The 15,988-nt window shown below is 41.9% G+C and overlaps 1 protein-coding gene across 5 annotated transcripts in view; it reads left to right on the top strand.

Moving 5' to 3' along the window:
• The window catches only part of LOC119436439 (rootletin-like), a 199,970-nt gene that overhangs the window by 19,489 nt on the left and 164,493 nt on the right, over positions 1-15,988 (top strand). For all 5 annotated transcript variants that reach the window (XM_049657710.1, XM_049657691.1, XM_037703285.2 and 2 more), the window contains exons 6-7: positions 8,409-8,496; positions 13,151-13,228. In XM_049657710.1, the coding sequence (XP_049513667.1) occupies positions 8,409-8,496; positions 13,151-13,228 (166 nt within the window). The remainder of the gene's footprint in view (positions 1-8,408; positions 8,497-13,150; positions 13,229-15,988) is intronic.

The following is a 15,988-nucleotide window of genomic DNA, read 5'->3' as shown; positions in this document are numbered from 1 at the left end:
ACTTTTTTGTTGCTCCTTGTAGCTGAATAAGGTGTGCAAGTTTTTTCAGGATGAGCTAAAGCAGTTATGCAAAATCATTGTTTCTTTCTTTTATTTTTTTAACTCTGATTTGTAGCAACATAAAATGGCAAAGCTACAGTAACAGGCTCCAAAGCCAGTTGGCCGTATTTTTCGTGTTTACCTGTGCCATTGAACTTGTGGGTTCTTGGTGTCTCACAGGAGACCAACCACCGCGGGTTCGAGCTTAGCGAGCCACAGGGCCGCGTCAGCCGTCGCCTCCAGCACCGCTCGCGCGCGAGCTCAGAGGCCGCAAGGGGCTACCGAGCGACGCACGCAAAAACACAGTAAAGCCCTGAGTTGACGGAAACCGTTTACTGAAACCGTCGGCACCAGCACTGCACAAACGCCCGCACGGAGGGGAGCCAAAGGGGTCCCGCACCAGGGCGAAAATACAATAACAGGCGCCTATAGCACGTCGCGGCGAGAGCACAGGCTCAAGCTGGGACACGCCGCTAGGAAAAGTCCCGGCGGCTATGCTACTTGCTCTGGCGATAACCAATGGGTCAACTCGCGAGAGCGCGGGCAATATCCTTCGGCTTAGGCTTTCGGCAAGTGCGGCTCGGCGAGGTACGACCTCGCGCGAGCACTAATGGCACCGCTCGTCGGCTTAGCGTCGGGAAAGGATCAGCACAAAGTACGCGCTCCCCGCACGGGCAAAGGCACCGTGCGCGAGCTCCAGTCCTAGTCACAAAGGTGTCGGCGGATGAGAGGAAAGCATGAACGTACCGTGCGCTGGTCCCGGAGAGAAGTCCCGAGGCACACTCTACCGCTAGCAGCCGACAACCGGCCGCGTAGTGACGTCAGCGCCCCGCCCTCACCGCCAACCGCCGCGTGCGCAGCGCCACCGCGGGAATCGGTTAGGCGGCGCGGGTGGAGAAGGAGGCCAGCGGGGAACGATGGCGAGGGATGGCAGAGCCCGCGCAATGGCACCGGCGCCTCCCTCAATCCCCACAAACTTTACTCACCACTGCGTCGTGATAATGAAAGGTATTCTTTTCTGAATGTTAGGCTGTCATTTTAATCTGACAGAAGCAGATGTACGGCAGTACTTTGGCGCCATGTTTCACTGGATGCAAAAACACAACCCCAGTTTTCTTCTGTAAACAATGTCTAAACTGTAGTGGTCATCGCTATGTGTGTTGGTTTATTGCAAAAAGGGCTTAACCTTATATGATTTGCCATAAGCCTGAAAGTCACTGGTTCAACAAGCAGAATGCAGTGCAGCTATATATATATATATATATATATATATATATATATATATATGTTAATAATGTTATGCGATTTAATTACAAAGGGGATAATCGTTGGAGATCAGTCTAGAATCATAGAACAGCGCAAGCTCTCTTGCAATCACAGCATGGGCTGCTACTGAAAACACGAGGTGCATTTGCTTCATTACAATATCCTCCAAGACCCCTTGTACAATACGTTGCACATTGCCTTCAAAATTTTTTCGAAATTCACTTGGAAGTGATTACGCAAAATCTTCATTCTGGATGTGAAGTACGGTGCATGTGTAACTGTAAAGAAGTGGTTTACTCATATTCTTGTCGTCCGCTTTCGCGAAATTTGACACTCAATTGATCTAGACATCTGTGTCATCTCAGACGGCCGAAAGCAACCTTGAGGAGTGTTTCGAAATCATTACGATTGTGTGAAAATACTGGACGGGGGCAGCCACATGGCAATGTAATACACGTAGTTCCATCTTCATCTATGCGTTTATCCAATGAAATGCAGTTTTTACCATAGCAAGCTTGAGTAGATGATGGAGATAATTATTTTGAATCATGTACATGGAGATGCAGCTTTTGGCATATAAATGTGATATTTAATTTTTAAAGTTATTTTTCAAGCTCATAACGTAACAGTAAACAATAAAAACGCCCTTGAAGAGCGATTATGTCTCATAGTTGTGTTTGAGTCTCAGGAGGATATATATTTATTTATATACAGGGGGTCCCAACTATTGTGTACCAAAATTTAAAAATATGCAAATGCCACGTAGCTGGACAGAACCAAATTAATGTTGTTTGCCATCGCTTATAGATACTGATTATTTTTTTCATTCCATCTAATTACATAGTCTTAATTAATTATCAACTTCTCTAATATTATAATTAGATGAAAAGTGTCAATGAAAAAATTGTAGAGCAGCATGAAAAACATTTTTTCGAAATTCACTCGGAAGTGATTACGCAAAATCTTCATTCTGGATGTGAAGTACGGTGCATGTGTAACTGTAAAAAAGTGGTTTACTCATATTCTTGTCGTCCGCTTTCGCAAAATTTGACACTCAATTGATGCAGCTTTCTGTTGTTCAATACGTGCTACATAAGTGTTTTTCCGAGCGTGAATGAAGCCCGCGAATACACGCAAAGTGCCTTGAGCGGCCAGTCGCGCGGCAATTTTGTGTGTATTTGTGGGCTATGTATACACATATATATATTGATGAGAAGAAAGGAAACCAAGGGGCCCAATTGGTAAGAGCAGTGCATGCGTAATGCGAAGACGTGGGTTCGTATGTCACTTGTGGAAAGTTGTTTTTTCATCCACTTTCACTTCATTTATTTATCATTTCTTCAATTATATACTACTAATATTTTACCTCATGCTGTCTTTGGTGTCATTGCCTGTTGGCTTCTGATAATTGTGACTAATAAAAATTGGGCCCCTCGGTTTCCTTTCTTCTCATTCATTACATATCGAGAATCTCGAATCTGGCAGCTTTGATGCCTTCTGGTAGCACATATTGACCAGTTGCCTTCATCCAGTAAATTCACATGCTACAGTGACGCCTGTGTTAGATAGGATGTTTTACATCCACTGCCATGGCCGTGATTGGTTGCGCTGGCTTACACTTCCAGGAGATTAGTTCTAGTAGACAGGCATAAATACCTCAGTAAGTGGATGGGAAAATGGCGCCGTGGGAGCTCAATTGGTACGAGCATCGCACACGTAATTCAAAGACGTACGTCCGTTTTTCATCTGTGGCCAGTTGTTCTTATTCATACAAGTTTCATTTCATTTATTTATAATTTCTTTACGTCAATTAAAAACTACCAATATTTTCCCGCATGCTGTCTTTGGTGTCATTGCCTGTTTGCTTATGATTGTGACTATATATAATATATATGTATATATATATATATATATATATATATATATATATGAAGATGCAAGTGTGTTTGACTTGGAACAGAAAATGATAGCTTATGAACAGAATTTGAAATTTCTGCTGTTGTCTCAAACTGTTTATTTTAAGGCAGTTTGCCTTCTTGTTTTTTTGTTTTTGTTTTTTACGGTGCTTCTATTTTCCTTTTCTGTATTGCTGATTCTATATATTTCACATGTTTTATTTCCCTATGGAATTTCAGCCCTTTTCAGTGTATGTGTCTAGTCTCATGTGCGTAATAGTGTGTAATCATGATTTGGTTTACTTGCTGGGTATTGAGACAATCTGTTGGATGGATGGATGGATGGTTGGATGGATACTATAAGCGTCCCCTTTGAAACGGGGTGGTGGATTGTGCCATCAAGCTCTTGTTTTTATTTTGTCTAATGTCCTACCTATATTTTTGAGATTACCCACAGTACAAAGAATTCCAAGCATCAAACTTTTTTAACCATTACTGGGAACTCTGTTTTGGTATGTTTCCGTTGTTTGGAGTCTCCCTACTTTTCTGCCACCAAACCTCCAATCGCCTCTTACTAATCTCTGTAGCGGACATGTTTACTTTCCCCCTGCTATCCCTGAACCCAAATGCTTCAAGGAGGCCAGAGGAGCCTGAACTGGCAGCTTGGTAGATATCTTCACATTCCAATAAAGCATGCGCATGTGGTTTATTTTTCGTCTTTCTTTGTCCCTGTTTCTAGCGCAGTTAAAATCTTTCCAATACCAATAAAACACGTTCCATCGTTTCCCTAGCTTTACTGCAGCAAGCACATGCTTCTTCATTATTATACCTCGCTTTATAAGTACGCGTTCTAAGGCATCCGGATCTCGCTTCGAAAAGTAAAGAGCTTTCTATTGAGTTATTATAAATTGTTTCTTTCCTGATTTCGTTTTTTCCTCTTAAGTAGTTACTCATACTAGGTTTCTTTTCCATTGCTGCCACCCATAAGATTGTCTCAGCCTCTCTGACTTTACGCTTGACATTCTTTGTTGCCATGTTACTTAGTATACCGGTCGCGTACTTGCTGGTAAGCTTCCTAGTTCTTTTCCTCCACTTTGAGTCAATGTTTTGCCTGTACAAATACCTGAACACTCTCGCACCCCATCTACTTTCTTCCATATTCCTCAGTCGTTCACGATCAATTTTACTCTGAGCCTCCCTTCAAAATTTGTGCGGCCTCATCCTTATATAATTTGTCGAGGGATCAAATACATGAATAATAACTGCATTGCAATTGCCAATCACATTGTATATTAGATGCTGCAAACAACTTATTGAACGCTACGCACTGTCAATTAAAATATGCATTTTTTCATGAAAGAATATTTTCGTGTGTCTCAAAAATTGTGGCAGAAATAACTGATACCAATGCTACTGCGTTTTTTTTGTCTATTTATTAAAGAAAATATCAGACGAACTTTAGAACTATATCAGTTCGAAACCAGCAAAGCAGTGCATGCAGCTGATATGAAAAACATAAAGGCCATGAAAAGAACAAGTTTAGGACAAATATTTTAATGAATCTTTGTTATTCAAGAACCTTGTTTACATTTTTGTACATATGCAACGGCCAGGGGAAAACCTCAATGACGCTGTCCTTCGATGCAATAGATTGCACAGGAGCAGCTGTTACTGGTGGTGTATTGTAATTACACTGAGATTATAGTCGCAATAGTGAGTACATATAAAAAGCAGTTCTGCAAAATGTACATTATAAATGCGAAGACAGAATGGAATATACAAAGCGAAGATACAACTTGATAAAGGGCATAAAGGTGTTGCTGGAAACAAAGTTTACTGCTTGTATGCACAAAACCTCGCAACAAGATATTTAAATATACGTATGAGTCTCCAATAAATCTACATATTTAAGCAAATGTAATTATTTTCAACGTTTCTAACTGGACCAGGAACATAAAAATTTTGTTGCACATTGCACTTACCATGACCCGCCTCCCCTTACCACAAAATATAAACCTGTTTTAACCTACAGCTATGTCAGTACACTAGAATACATAGCTGATAGCGGTCATGTCGCATGTTCTAACAATTAAGAAATTTTTTGCAAAGGCTTTGTTTAATCCAACTACATTTAATTTCCATAGTGTTTCCATAGCGTACCACCAATTTTCGGCTAAATTTTGTCTTGGTGTTTTTTAGAGTTCTGCCAAGGCAGCGGGCTCAATTCTGCTTCACTCATTAGACACGCTCATAACTCTGTAGAGATTTTCCATACGTAATTTATTGTGAAAGCCCGAATTACCCATCTATTTTGAACTTTACCTGCATACCACCCCATTACCTTGACCTTACAGTCGCGGCGGCTGCATTTCGATGGAGGCGAAATGCAAAAACGCCCGTGTGCTTGCGTTGTAGTGCATGTTAAAAAACCTCAGGTGGTCAAAATTAATCCAGAGCCCTCCACAACAGCGTGCCTCATAATCAGAACTGGTTTTGGCACGTAAAACCCCAGAAAGAAGACATCTTGTTCTGTGCACAAAGCCATGTTCTCACTGCGCGAGTCATGCATTAACCTTCAAGCCTTATTCCATGCAATTCATCCTAGAAGGGGTCCAAAGAGATGAAAATCTGAAATTAAATCATTAGTAGATTCCTTTCAGGCGCTGAGTGTAGATGTGTACACAGCAAAACAATGGCTCAAAATCAAAATTATCCTAATGAAAATAATGGTATCTAAAGTGTCTTGCATAAAAATAAAAACACATTGGGCTAGTTGTTACATGATTTTGACTAGAATTGTGATGTAGCAGTAAGGACACAGATGATAGAAACAGCACAAAAAGGAGTGCCTGTATCTGTAGTTTCTATCGTTACTGACCTTATTGCTGTGCCGCAATTCTGGTCACTCCTGCATACGTCATAATACACTTCTGTAAACCCATGTTGCTAAATTAATTAGTATGCACAAACTCCACTAGAGAAAACAAACAAACGGCGCTCACGAGCAAAAGCTCATCGCAAGACCGATCGAGTATGTGTGCCCGCTGTGCTAGGGCTAACCAGGTAGCGGTCCACCAAGCGCAAGAACGAAAAGTCGCAAGAGCAGAAGCCCCACCTAACATGTCCTTACAGTTGCCAAACATATGGAAGCTGCCTCCTTTAGTTCAGTGAGGACACCAGGTGAACCTAACATATCACGCATGAAAAAGTAAGAAAAAGAAATAAGGGTTCAATAATTATTAGTAATGCTGCTAAATAAGCCAGAAACGTTAAATCTACTAAACACACTGCAGTTAAAATAATTCCACTTCCTTCAAAGTATAAAATATCTGAAATGCAAAGTTCTCTTGGGACATCGGGAAACCTATCTAATAACAGCAGAGTGATACTTTCGAATACTTGCTTACAATTGTTTTAAAGCTGTATTTGATAAACGCACATTTACTATCGCAAATAAATTTGATATATTGTTTACCCTATGTTCGCAATATTCGACCTCAGTTGTAGTTGCAATTATGCCAGCGCAGCCGGCTAAGTTTTACGCCGCTCGTAAAACCGCCTAATAACGCTATGGACCACTTGCATACATATTCTACTGGAAAAGGTGCATTTAACCCAAAACAATGCCTTGTTTAGCTCACTGAAGACACCGGAGAAACAAGCTGCGAATCTCGTAATATGCACGAAAACGCATGGAAAAACGAGGGTTTAGTAAATATCTGGAACACTTGCATTTAATGCAGAAAAGTGATAGGTTTGCCAATGCATTGCGCTTAAAATTCTCCTTATTTGCACAGAACTTCATCTAATCTTGTTGTTTTAGAAGTCTGGGAAACATTTCGATTAGCAGCAGTATGACACCCTGAAACGCTTGAATGAGTAACCTTCTACAAAGGTCGCAATGAACCTACGCAAGATAAACATTTATCGCTCATCACTGAGAACACTGTTTCGTACTTCTATTAAATGTAAACACTGTGCCCCGCATAGTTTACTGAGGATACCGGGGCAGCAACTAAATGCCATGTTGACACATAAAAATTGGGAGAATGCGAGTAATCAGCAACTGCTTTCAGAGCACATAAGCAACCACACAATTGACTTTCAATCCACGTCACCAAAAAGTGGTCCTCATTTCTTCGAAATATGAAATATCTGCTGTTAAGCTCTTGCCTGGAAACAAGTAGTAGTCGGAAGTGACACACGCCTTTAGAAAAAATCCAAGTCAGTACCTACACAATTGACTTTCAATTCGCACGTCACCAAAAGTGGTCCTCATTTCTTCGAAATATGAAATATCTGCTGTTAAGCTCTTGCCTGGAAACAAGTAGTAGTCGGAAGTGACACACGCCTTTAGAAAAAATCCAAGTCAGTGTTCTATTGGTATTGAAATCGCTCTGCACGTTTGACCAAGGTCATTTTCACGAACATATCTACAATAAGTAGTGATAACACGCTGAAATTCGACAGTGATACCTGTAAGTAGTTTGATTAGATTTTTTATGGTGATAAGATATGAAACTGCTATCTCTGGACGGAGATTCAATAGTTCCAGCATTTCATAATCCAACGATTTCATTCTGTAAAACATGCGAGTCATTGGGCCCGACTGATTATAGTATTTTATCTGGACTTCCCCCTCGCCCGCAGGTAAAATATAGCAAGCTGCTGCATTTTCATATATTGATATAACGGTCCCAAAAAGCTGGGTATGATGCAAATAGCACAAAATGACATTTGTTGGGGTGGGAACTGCCAACAACACCTAGATAGTACAAGGCTTGTTCACTCCGAACCAGTGTTGGAACTGCCTACGCCAGGCCATCTCTGCATCGCGAGCGTGTATGGCGAATCCCGTGCGCCCGCTACAGCGCGTCCCGAGGAGGCACTAAAGACAATCCTCGCTGTCCAAGCAGGGGATATGTAGTAAAGAAAGGCATTACTTACGTGGCCACTCTATTAAGTAAGCAAATTTCGCTTCAGCTGCAGTTTTGTTGGACTTTCTAGCGTGCAGCCAAAAGTGGCTGCTTTCAAAAGTGGGGGGGCTAATGGCATATTTTGTCCCCCCCCCCCCTTTTCTAGTAATTATGCTTATGATGACTTGAGTGCTTTGGGTGGAACTACAGATTTTTTCATTTAAATATCTTACAAGGTCTTGAAGCAGTCTTGTAATAGCTTCCCCCCCCCCCCCCCCCTTTTGTTTTATAGGAAGAAGGTTGATGAACTAGAGCAACTCCTAGAGCGTGCATATCAAGACAAGTCTGAGATTGACAAAGAGCTAAATAAATGGAAGAGGGTAAGTATATAGCATGCTCATACATACTATTCTGCTGTGGCACTAATAATCCTAATTTTGCTGATAATGATCCCTTTCAAGGTATATAGATACACAGAACTGTCACAGCCACAATCATTGCTCATTACAAGGTCACCTTTATTAGCAAAATGTGCCAATATATACTTAAAACTATTTTGTGCCAACAAAGACTTCTCTCAGTAAACAAGATATTATGCAAATACAATCTAGCATGTTATAACGAAATTGTACTTGCAGCGAAAAACTTCGTTTAATCGTGAGTTCTGTTGATTCGAGGTTTTAAATTTTCAGCAGTGAAAATCATTTTAGAAAATCCCAGAACATTACCGGTGGATAGTATCTTGTCAGTAATCATTACCGGTGGATAGTATCTTGTCAGTAATCACTTTTAAGCAAATCGCAAGAAGGTCGGGCCATAGTATTGTGGTTATGAGCGTCAGTGCACACGGTGCAGATTGCGCCGAGAGCAATGCATCGGTATGGTTCACAGTGCCCGATATTAGCGTGTTGCGTCACGCGGCACCGTAAATCTTGGATGCCATGGTTGACTGTGCTTAGTGCCCGCAGCCGTAGTCATATGGCGCCCTCAAATAAAAAAGAAAAGTGCAAAAAGATACTGATATTTGTTCTGAGAAGAAAAAAAAAAAAAACGATGCCGCAGTATCGTCAGAAAAGTGGAGCATTGATGGCAGTAGCAAAGATACAACTACACAAAGTAAGGTTCATAATTTTATCGGTGTCACACGTGCTTGGGCAAAGACCATTCGTTGACCCAGAACACTCGCTGCCTCAATGTGAGCGAACACTTCGCACCGTGCCTCGGAAACTTGAGATTACGCGACCGCCAACACTAGATGCATAGGAACAAAATGCACGTGAAGGCACCAACCATGTCAACTCTGCCTTTGCAGTTGCTGAAGATTACCTCCATGATACGGCATACAGACATCGATTACCTCCATGCCTCCCATATATGGACAGCCAGCTGCAGCAATGATAGGGGGAGAGGGTGGATAGTGTGCGTCGCCTGGCCCCCTCCCCCCTCTAGCGCGTGCTTGATCACGTTACTGCGCAATTGCCCCTTCCCTAGCTCTCTTGAGCTGAAGGAATTTTCAGCTCTTATTTTTCTCTGAGCACTCTGAGCTGCCGTGCACCCTGCGGCCACCGCAAGTTCTTATGTGACAAATGGCGCAACGCTGTTTCCTGCATACTGGAGTGCGCGCTTCAATGGCATTTTTCTGCTTGAACTTTTCATGCGGAAAGATGCTTGCAAATAACCCTTTCGTCGGCCGAGATTTTTATACTTTTTTTTGCTAGATTTTTCAGCCATGCAGGCTCCATATACATGCTTGAAATGGCCAAAAACTTTTTCAAATCGAAATCTGCCCCGAAATTACTTTGTTTAATTGTGAAAGAGAAATACACAGTTTTCAATGGAACTAAGATCAGGAAATAAACATAGTTCATTGCATCACAAATTTTGTTAAATCGAGGTTCGTTATATCGAGGTTTGACTGTATACTTAAACTGTGTTTTGTTAGTTTATCAACCAACTTTGTTCCTTTTTATAGTTCTGCATCCTGTTGATCACATAACATGACGGATGATAATTTGCTACCTTAGCAAAACAACTGCCCTTGCTAGCTCCCATTGTGAGCATAGACTGGCACTGGAAATATTATCAACAGAGCTTGCGTATTAAATCTCATGTACACATATTGGACATAATAAGTGAAACTCTTAGTCTGCTCCCAGCCTCATACTTGTTTGCATGAATACGAGTTATTGCGTGGTGAAAGTGTTGGCCAAAGGAGTGCAGGTAAGCTCTTTCTATTGCTTAAATGATGGCAGGGGAATCCCTGCCTCATTTGCCATGTCGGTGCCTAAAAGCCAAATTCAGAAACTTATTCTTACTTTCCTAAAAGGTCAGAGCTTGATTAGCCTTTGACAGTGATGAAATTAATGAAGAATAGACACACAACATAAATCCTCTGAGGCGATGTTGGAATTACTGTTTAATTCGCTGGTCATTGCTTTCAATGCCAATGTGGTTGTATGACAGGTATATTGTCATCGCGTTTTGATTTGGAAAATAATGAAGGTGTGCAGCTTTGATCGTATACCTATGAGTAAAAGTATATAGACCACAGATGCTGCAAAAAGCTGTACTAGCTAGACATGTGGCTTGAAATTCATGAGTGCACTGAGTTCTACGCAACAACTTCTTCTAAGCTGCCATTCATTTTCGAGAAACTTTTCATGGCACTCATGATCTCTGTATTTTGCTTGTGGATGCGCTCACGTGCTTGTAACAAAACTCCCATAAACATGCACAACATCGGAGACAGTTTTCTCAAATTACTGCGGCATTTTTGTGTTCATTTCTGTTCAATATGTTTAATAACTTGATTTTTGTTGTGTTATGTGCTTGCTGCTTTTCTCATGCTGCAGCACATCCGTCACATTGGTAGAATTAAGTAAGAACACTAGCATGCTTAACACGTTAATACAACTGAGATATAGGGCGGGAAATTAGTACATACATTCAGATTCAACCTTTTAATATGCTTTACCAAGCAATAAGATTCACCAAGCATTAGTGCTACATGATCTGTACATATCGTTAAACATTTTTGTGACCAGCTGACAGGGTACTGAGTGTTCCATAAATAGGCGCGCTAGGTGTACGACTCATCATGTTAAACCACTGGCTGACTTTCCCTCAGATTTTGCGCGGAGATATCACTTTACATAAAGTTCAGCTTATTACCATGTTCGCAGGCATTGCTTAGCAGTTACATCTACGTTAAATTCGAAGTGGGCATTGTCTGCAGTGATGCTGATAAAAAATTTTCTATTTTACTGCAATGGAATGGTGCCATCATCTATCATGGCAATGCAAAAACTAGTGTTCACCATAGCCATGACACATGGTGCAACTGTTTCATTGCAGTGGAATCAACATGTTTTGAATGTTGTCACTGCAGACAACACCCACTTCAGAGTTATTGTGACCGAAACTGGAGGTTAAGTAATGCCCGCAAACATAGTACTATTAAACTAAACTATATGCAAAAGGATTTGAGCAGAGATGAGCCAGCAGTTTAGCAGGAAGAGTTGTGTGCACCTGGCACTTCTATTCATGCAACACTCAGTAGTTTCTTTTAAAGAATCTGTATGAAATGCAGTGGCCTGTGTTAAAGGGCCCCTCACCAGGGCTGTCCATTTTTAGCTGACAAGTGCAGTGCATACAATGCACGCTAACGATCGTGTCTGCTAAGTATTACATCGCTATGTGCCGCGGAAAGAGCTAAAATTTCAAACCAAATGCCGTTCGCCCTTCTCCTCGCGAGCGCCAGCTCCCAGCCATAGAGTGACATCAATCGTGCAAATGCGCTACATCGCCATGCTGTGATGTCACTCTCAGTGACATGTGACTTCGAAAATCATTCAAGGCAATCATCAGTTATTTCTTTAAATTGTTGCTTCAATAGATGAAATAAAGTTTAGAGAAATAAAAGTTTTACTTTGTACCATAGCAAGACTTCCGTTTTGTCTGCTTGTTCCTACACCATGCAGTTGCGTGTGCAGGCAACGAAACTGTCATTTTCTACTGTGTTTCAGCGAGCGATCATGCTCTGTGATCTGCTTGCGTCAGCCTCAGTGTTCGTGTAGCACTGACTTATAACGCTAGTCAAGTGTTCTCATGCACAGCGTGCTAAATCGTGCGGTGCGCAAAAAGACAAACGCAACAGCTTGCATGCGACGCCATCAGCGGAAGTGTGCTGCACAGCAAGAAAACTAGAAGCAAAAAAGAAAACTAGAAAAGGCGAGGCCCGTCACATATGTGTCACGCGATCTTCCAGCTCCGATCCTTCCCTTGCAGAGGCTAGACGGGACAAGTGGAGAAAGTGTCTGTGTTGGCGGTGAAGCTCGCCTCCTGAAATCATGGGCTCGCGGCACTGAAACATTTGTATCTCTGATATTAATGAAACAATTTGAAACATTGTTGTGGTAGAATGCTCCCTAGAGGGAACGTAACAACTTCCAGCATGTAACCAAAATTTGCTATGGGGCCTGGTGAGGGGCCCTTTAATGCTTGCTGCTCATTGTGTAAATAGATTTTTTTTTTTGTATTTGTCTTCTCGTTTAGTTCCCGATATTCCAAAAGTGACGGTTAAGTTAGATTTCTATCTTGGATTAATTTAATTTGGTGTGACAGGATTCTGCATTCACTGCGATGTATTTGTGATTATTTTGGCTCTTTACCAGTTGACATTAAAGCTAGAGCAAGTTTGGAGTGATTGTAAGGTATTGTCATATTTTAACATGGTGTGGGTTTGAGGCCACCTGTAAAGTGAGCAAGAACACTGGGAATTATTTACATTATTCATGCTTGTCTGTAACCACATTTGCTTCATACGTTTAGAAATCAATTTTGGCTATAACATTAAAGCTTCTTGCCATTTCAGTGAATTTATTATGTTTTCTTAACATTGCATATCTTCACATTGATCTGTGTGTTATTTCGTTACAAGCACTGTATGTGCTTATGACACGAAACACCAACTATGGTAAGTTGATGTCTTGTGTTTATCATGTTTATCGATTGTACATTTACATGTATTTTCAGGTGACAAATGGTTGTTGTGCCCACGGGGATGGTGTTCAGGATGACAAACACAACAATGAGTTGGAAGGTGAAGTAAAGGTATGCATAAATATAGACCTTGAGCACTTTAAAGATTGTTAAAGAACGCCAAGGTTCTTTAGTAATCTCACGTGAATTTGAATTGTGTCATGTAATCTCTTGAGTCCGTTCAAATCTTCCAATGAGTTTACCTCGCATAGGTTCAAAAGCTTGCTCATGTGTTCATTAATTATCTGCGAGGTCCTTCCGTATTTTTGCTTTAGTAGTTCAAGTGCTGTTGCGTAGTTTCGTTAATTATCAGTAATCTGTGGATCACATTTTCAGCTTGTCCGAATAGAAAGCTGCGCAGATATTTTAACTTATCTACATTTGTTTCGAATGAATGGAGGGTATAAATTGATCCCAAAACGCTGGTAACTTTAAATATCTCCGTCGTACTTTTGTGCTTACACCTTCAGTAGTCTCACTTAAAATTTTTCTTGCTTTTGCACCGGACATCTTTGTTGGTATGTTGACGCGTTGAGTCGAAGCTCTGACCAGTGTCGTTCGGCTCGAGACTTTGTTAAAGCGATAGAATTCTGGTACTGGTTCGCATTTGTCAAACTCCTCATTGAGGTCCGCATCATCTACATGTTCTTATTGTATGTCCATCTCACTGAGTGCAAGTCTCTTCAAGTTTCAAAAATTGTGCCAAGGAAGCTCTGACTGTGCCACACTTTCGTTTGAGTTGTTCTATGGGGAGGCATTGCACAGGATGTTGCACCAAACAGCTGGTCCACTGTTGTGTTGCGACAACTGCTGCGTTGCGAGATTAATATTTGGCGGCCTCCGCCTTTTCTACAGGCTTGCTACGTCAGCAGTGATCTTCAACGGTGGACAGTATTCATCCTGGTCACGGCACTATATTGTTGAAGCGAAGTGGTTAGAGACAGAGCCGTTTATTCAATGTTCTACCATATTTTTGAGTGCATAACCTGCAACAAAAATGCAAGAAATTTAACAGTAAGGTTGGGGTGCGGGTTATATGCGAATTTCACCTTGGAAGTGTGGCTTCATGGCAGCGTGTGATCTAAATTTTACCTTGAAGCCATTCCTTAAAGTGACACTAAAGAGAAACGGGAAGTGCAGCTGGAATAAAAGAGGGACCTTCAGGAATGCATGCAGTTTTTGTTGGGTGCAAAAATATGAGTTATTAGCGGAGAAATTCGTAAACAAAGACCAAATATCTCTTCCTCAATTTCTCTCACCCCAGATTTGGCGCTGAATCAGTGTCATCACAGATTTCATTGCTCTCAGTGAATCGGAATGCGCCATGATACGTCACCGCTTGCGTAAACGGCCGAGGCGCTGGCTGCATCATGGTTGCATGGCCGCTGCGTTTGCGTTAGCCGCGATGGATACCGTTGCTGCCGCTGAACCTTGCAATGAAGAGCTCGCCAGGGAAGCAGGACTGCATTTCAGCGATATTCAGTGAAACGGAGCGCAAAATGATCTGTGCTCGAGCGGTAGGTGTTCCCTTGTGCGATGGCGGTGAGCCGCGCGCCGCTTTCGTCGACGGAAGGCGAGGCGTCCGGTCCGCCAGGCGATGATGTTCCCGACAGAACAAGCGTAGAAAGTTGCGCACGTACTCGGTATGGTTATTTCGTGACTTTATTTAATGACATTCAGCACTCAACGAGCCTCCAGTTTACTGCTGCAGGGGCACCGGTAGGGGGTTTGATGAAGGCCGCATTGAGGGAACAGCTGCTCGAGAAAGGACGGGCCTCTGGGGCACACCAAGATACTTTCCGAGGGCAGGATTATATATATAATCCGAGGGCGAGAAATGCAGAGAGCCCACCATCGGTTTCTCTGGCTCTTTTGCCGTTTTATCATTGGCAGAGCATTGAGTCATTAAAGCTCAACTTCCGGTTTCTCTTTAGTGTCCCTTAAAGGCCAGGTTCTCTGCCTTTTAGTTTCGGTATCTCCTAGGGAACCCCATCTTCTCCTAACCCTTGCGTGTTGAAGCTCCCCTCTCCCCTCCATGGTCGCCCAATCTGCTCCTCTTTAGGGAGCAGATTGCGTTTAGTAGTTAGCGAATAGTGCACATCGCACCGGCAAACTAGAACTCTGATTACGATGAGCTGCGCTCAACGGCCGCCCTAGTGCAGCAGAAGCTCATCATGCATACAGCACCCGTGCCTTCAGTGCTCCCTCGGTTTGCACAAAGCGATTTGCGATACGGCTCGGTCGCGTTTGCTCTGTCATCGTTGCCCGTGTGAGGGTTGAGTAGTTTATAATAATGAATATGCAGTATTGACAAAATAACTTATTAGTATAGATTGATTTGTTCTTTCTCTTTAGTGTCTTTTTAAGGGCTGATCTTACTATTGACTGCTGTTTGTCATGTTTTTGGAGCTTGTCTGCAACACATGCTACAGGCTTTTTGTGTAGATAGCCAAAGCAGGATTGATGCAGCATGAAAACTTTTTCTGCGACTGATCGTAACGAGACAAGGTTGCGTGCAGCATCAGTAGTGCGGGTGGGATTCGTTGCACAGCTGTGCTTACTCCGTCTGGCCCCTTTATGGCCCAAATAAATTTCCTATAGTTGCTTTTATCAACTCGGTGCTAGTTACAAGTAGAATTGTGTGTCTTTTGTTAAGCCATAAATGAAAAAAAAAAATGCATTTTGTTTAGAAATAATTATAAGTGAAATTTTCATCATTATGGCTTAATCTGAAAAACCAAGGAATTGGGGAGTTCAATCTGTGCTGTTCACTGTAATCTAAAAATAATCCTGTCACTCTCTGCTGTTCAAAGTTTTTACAGCTTGTGTGCT

This window comes from Dermacentor silvarum, chromosome 1 (assembly GCF_013339745.2).
Source record: "Dermacentor silvarum isolate Dsil-2018 chromosome 1, BIME_Dsil_1.4, whole genome shotgun sequence".
Taxonomy (NCBI): Eukaryota; Metazoa; Arthropoda; class Arachnida; order Ixodida; family Ixodidae; genus Dermacentor; species Dermacentor silvarum.
Note: the sequence above shows the minus strand (reverse complement) of the source record. Positions and strands in the feature narration are given on the sequence as shown.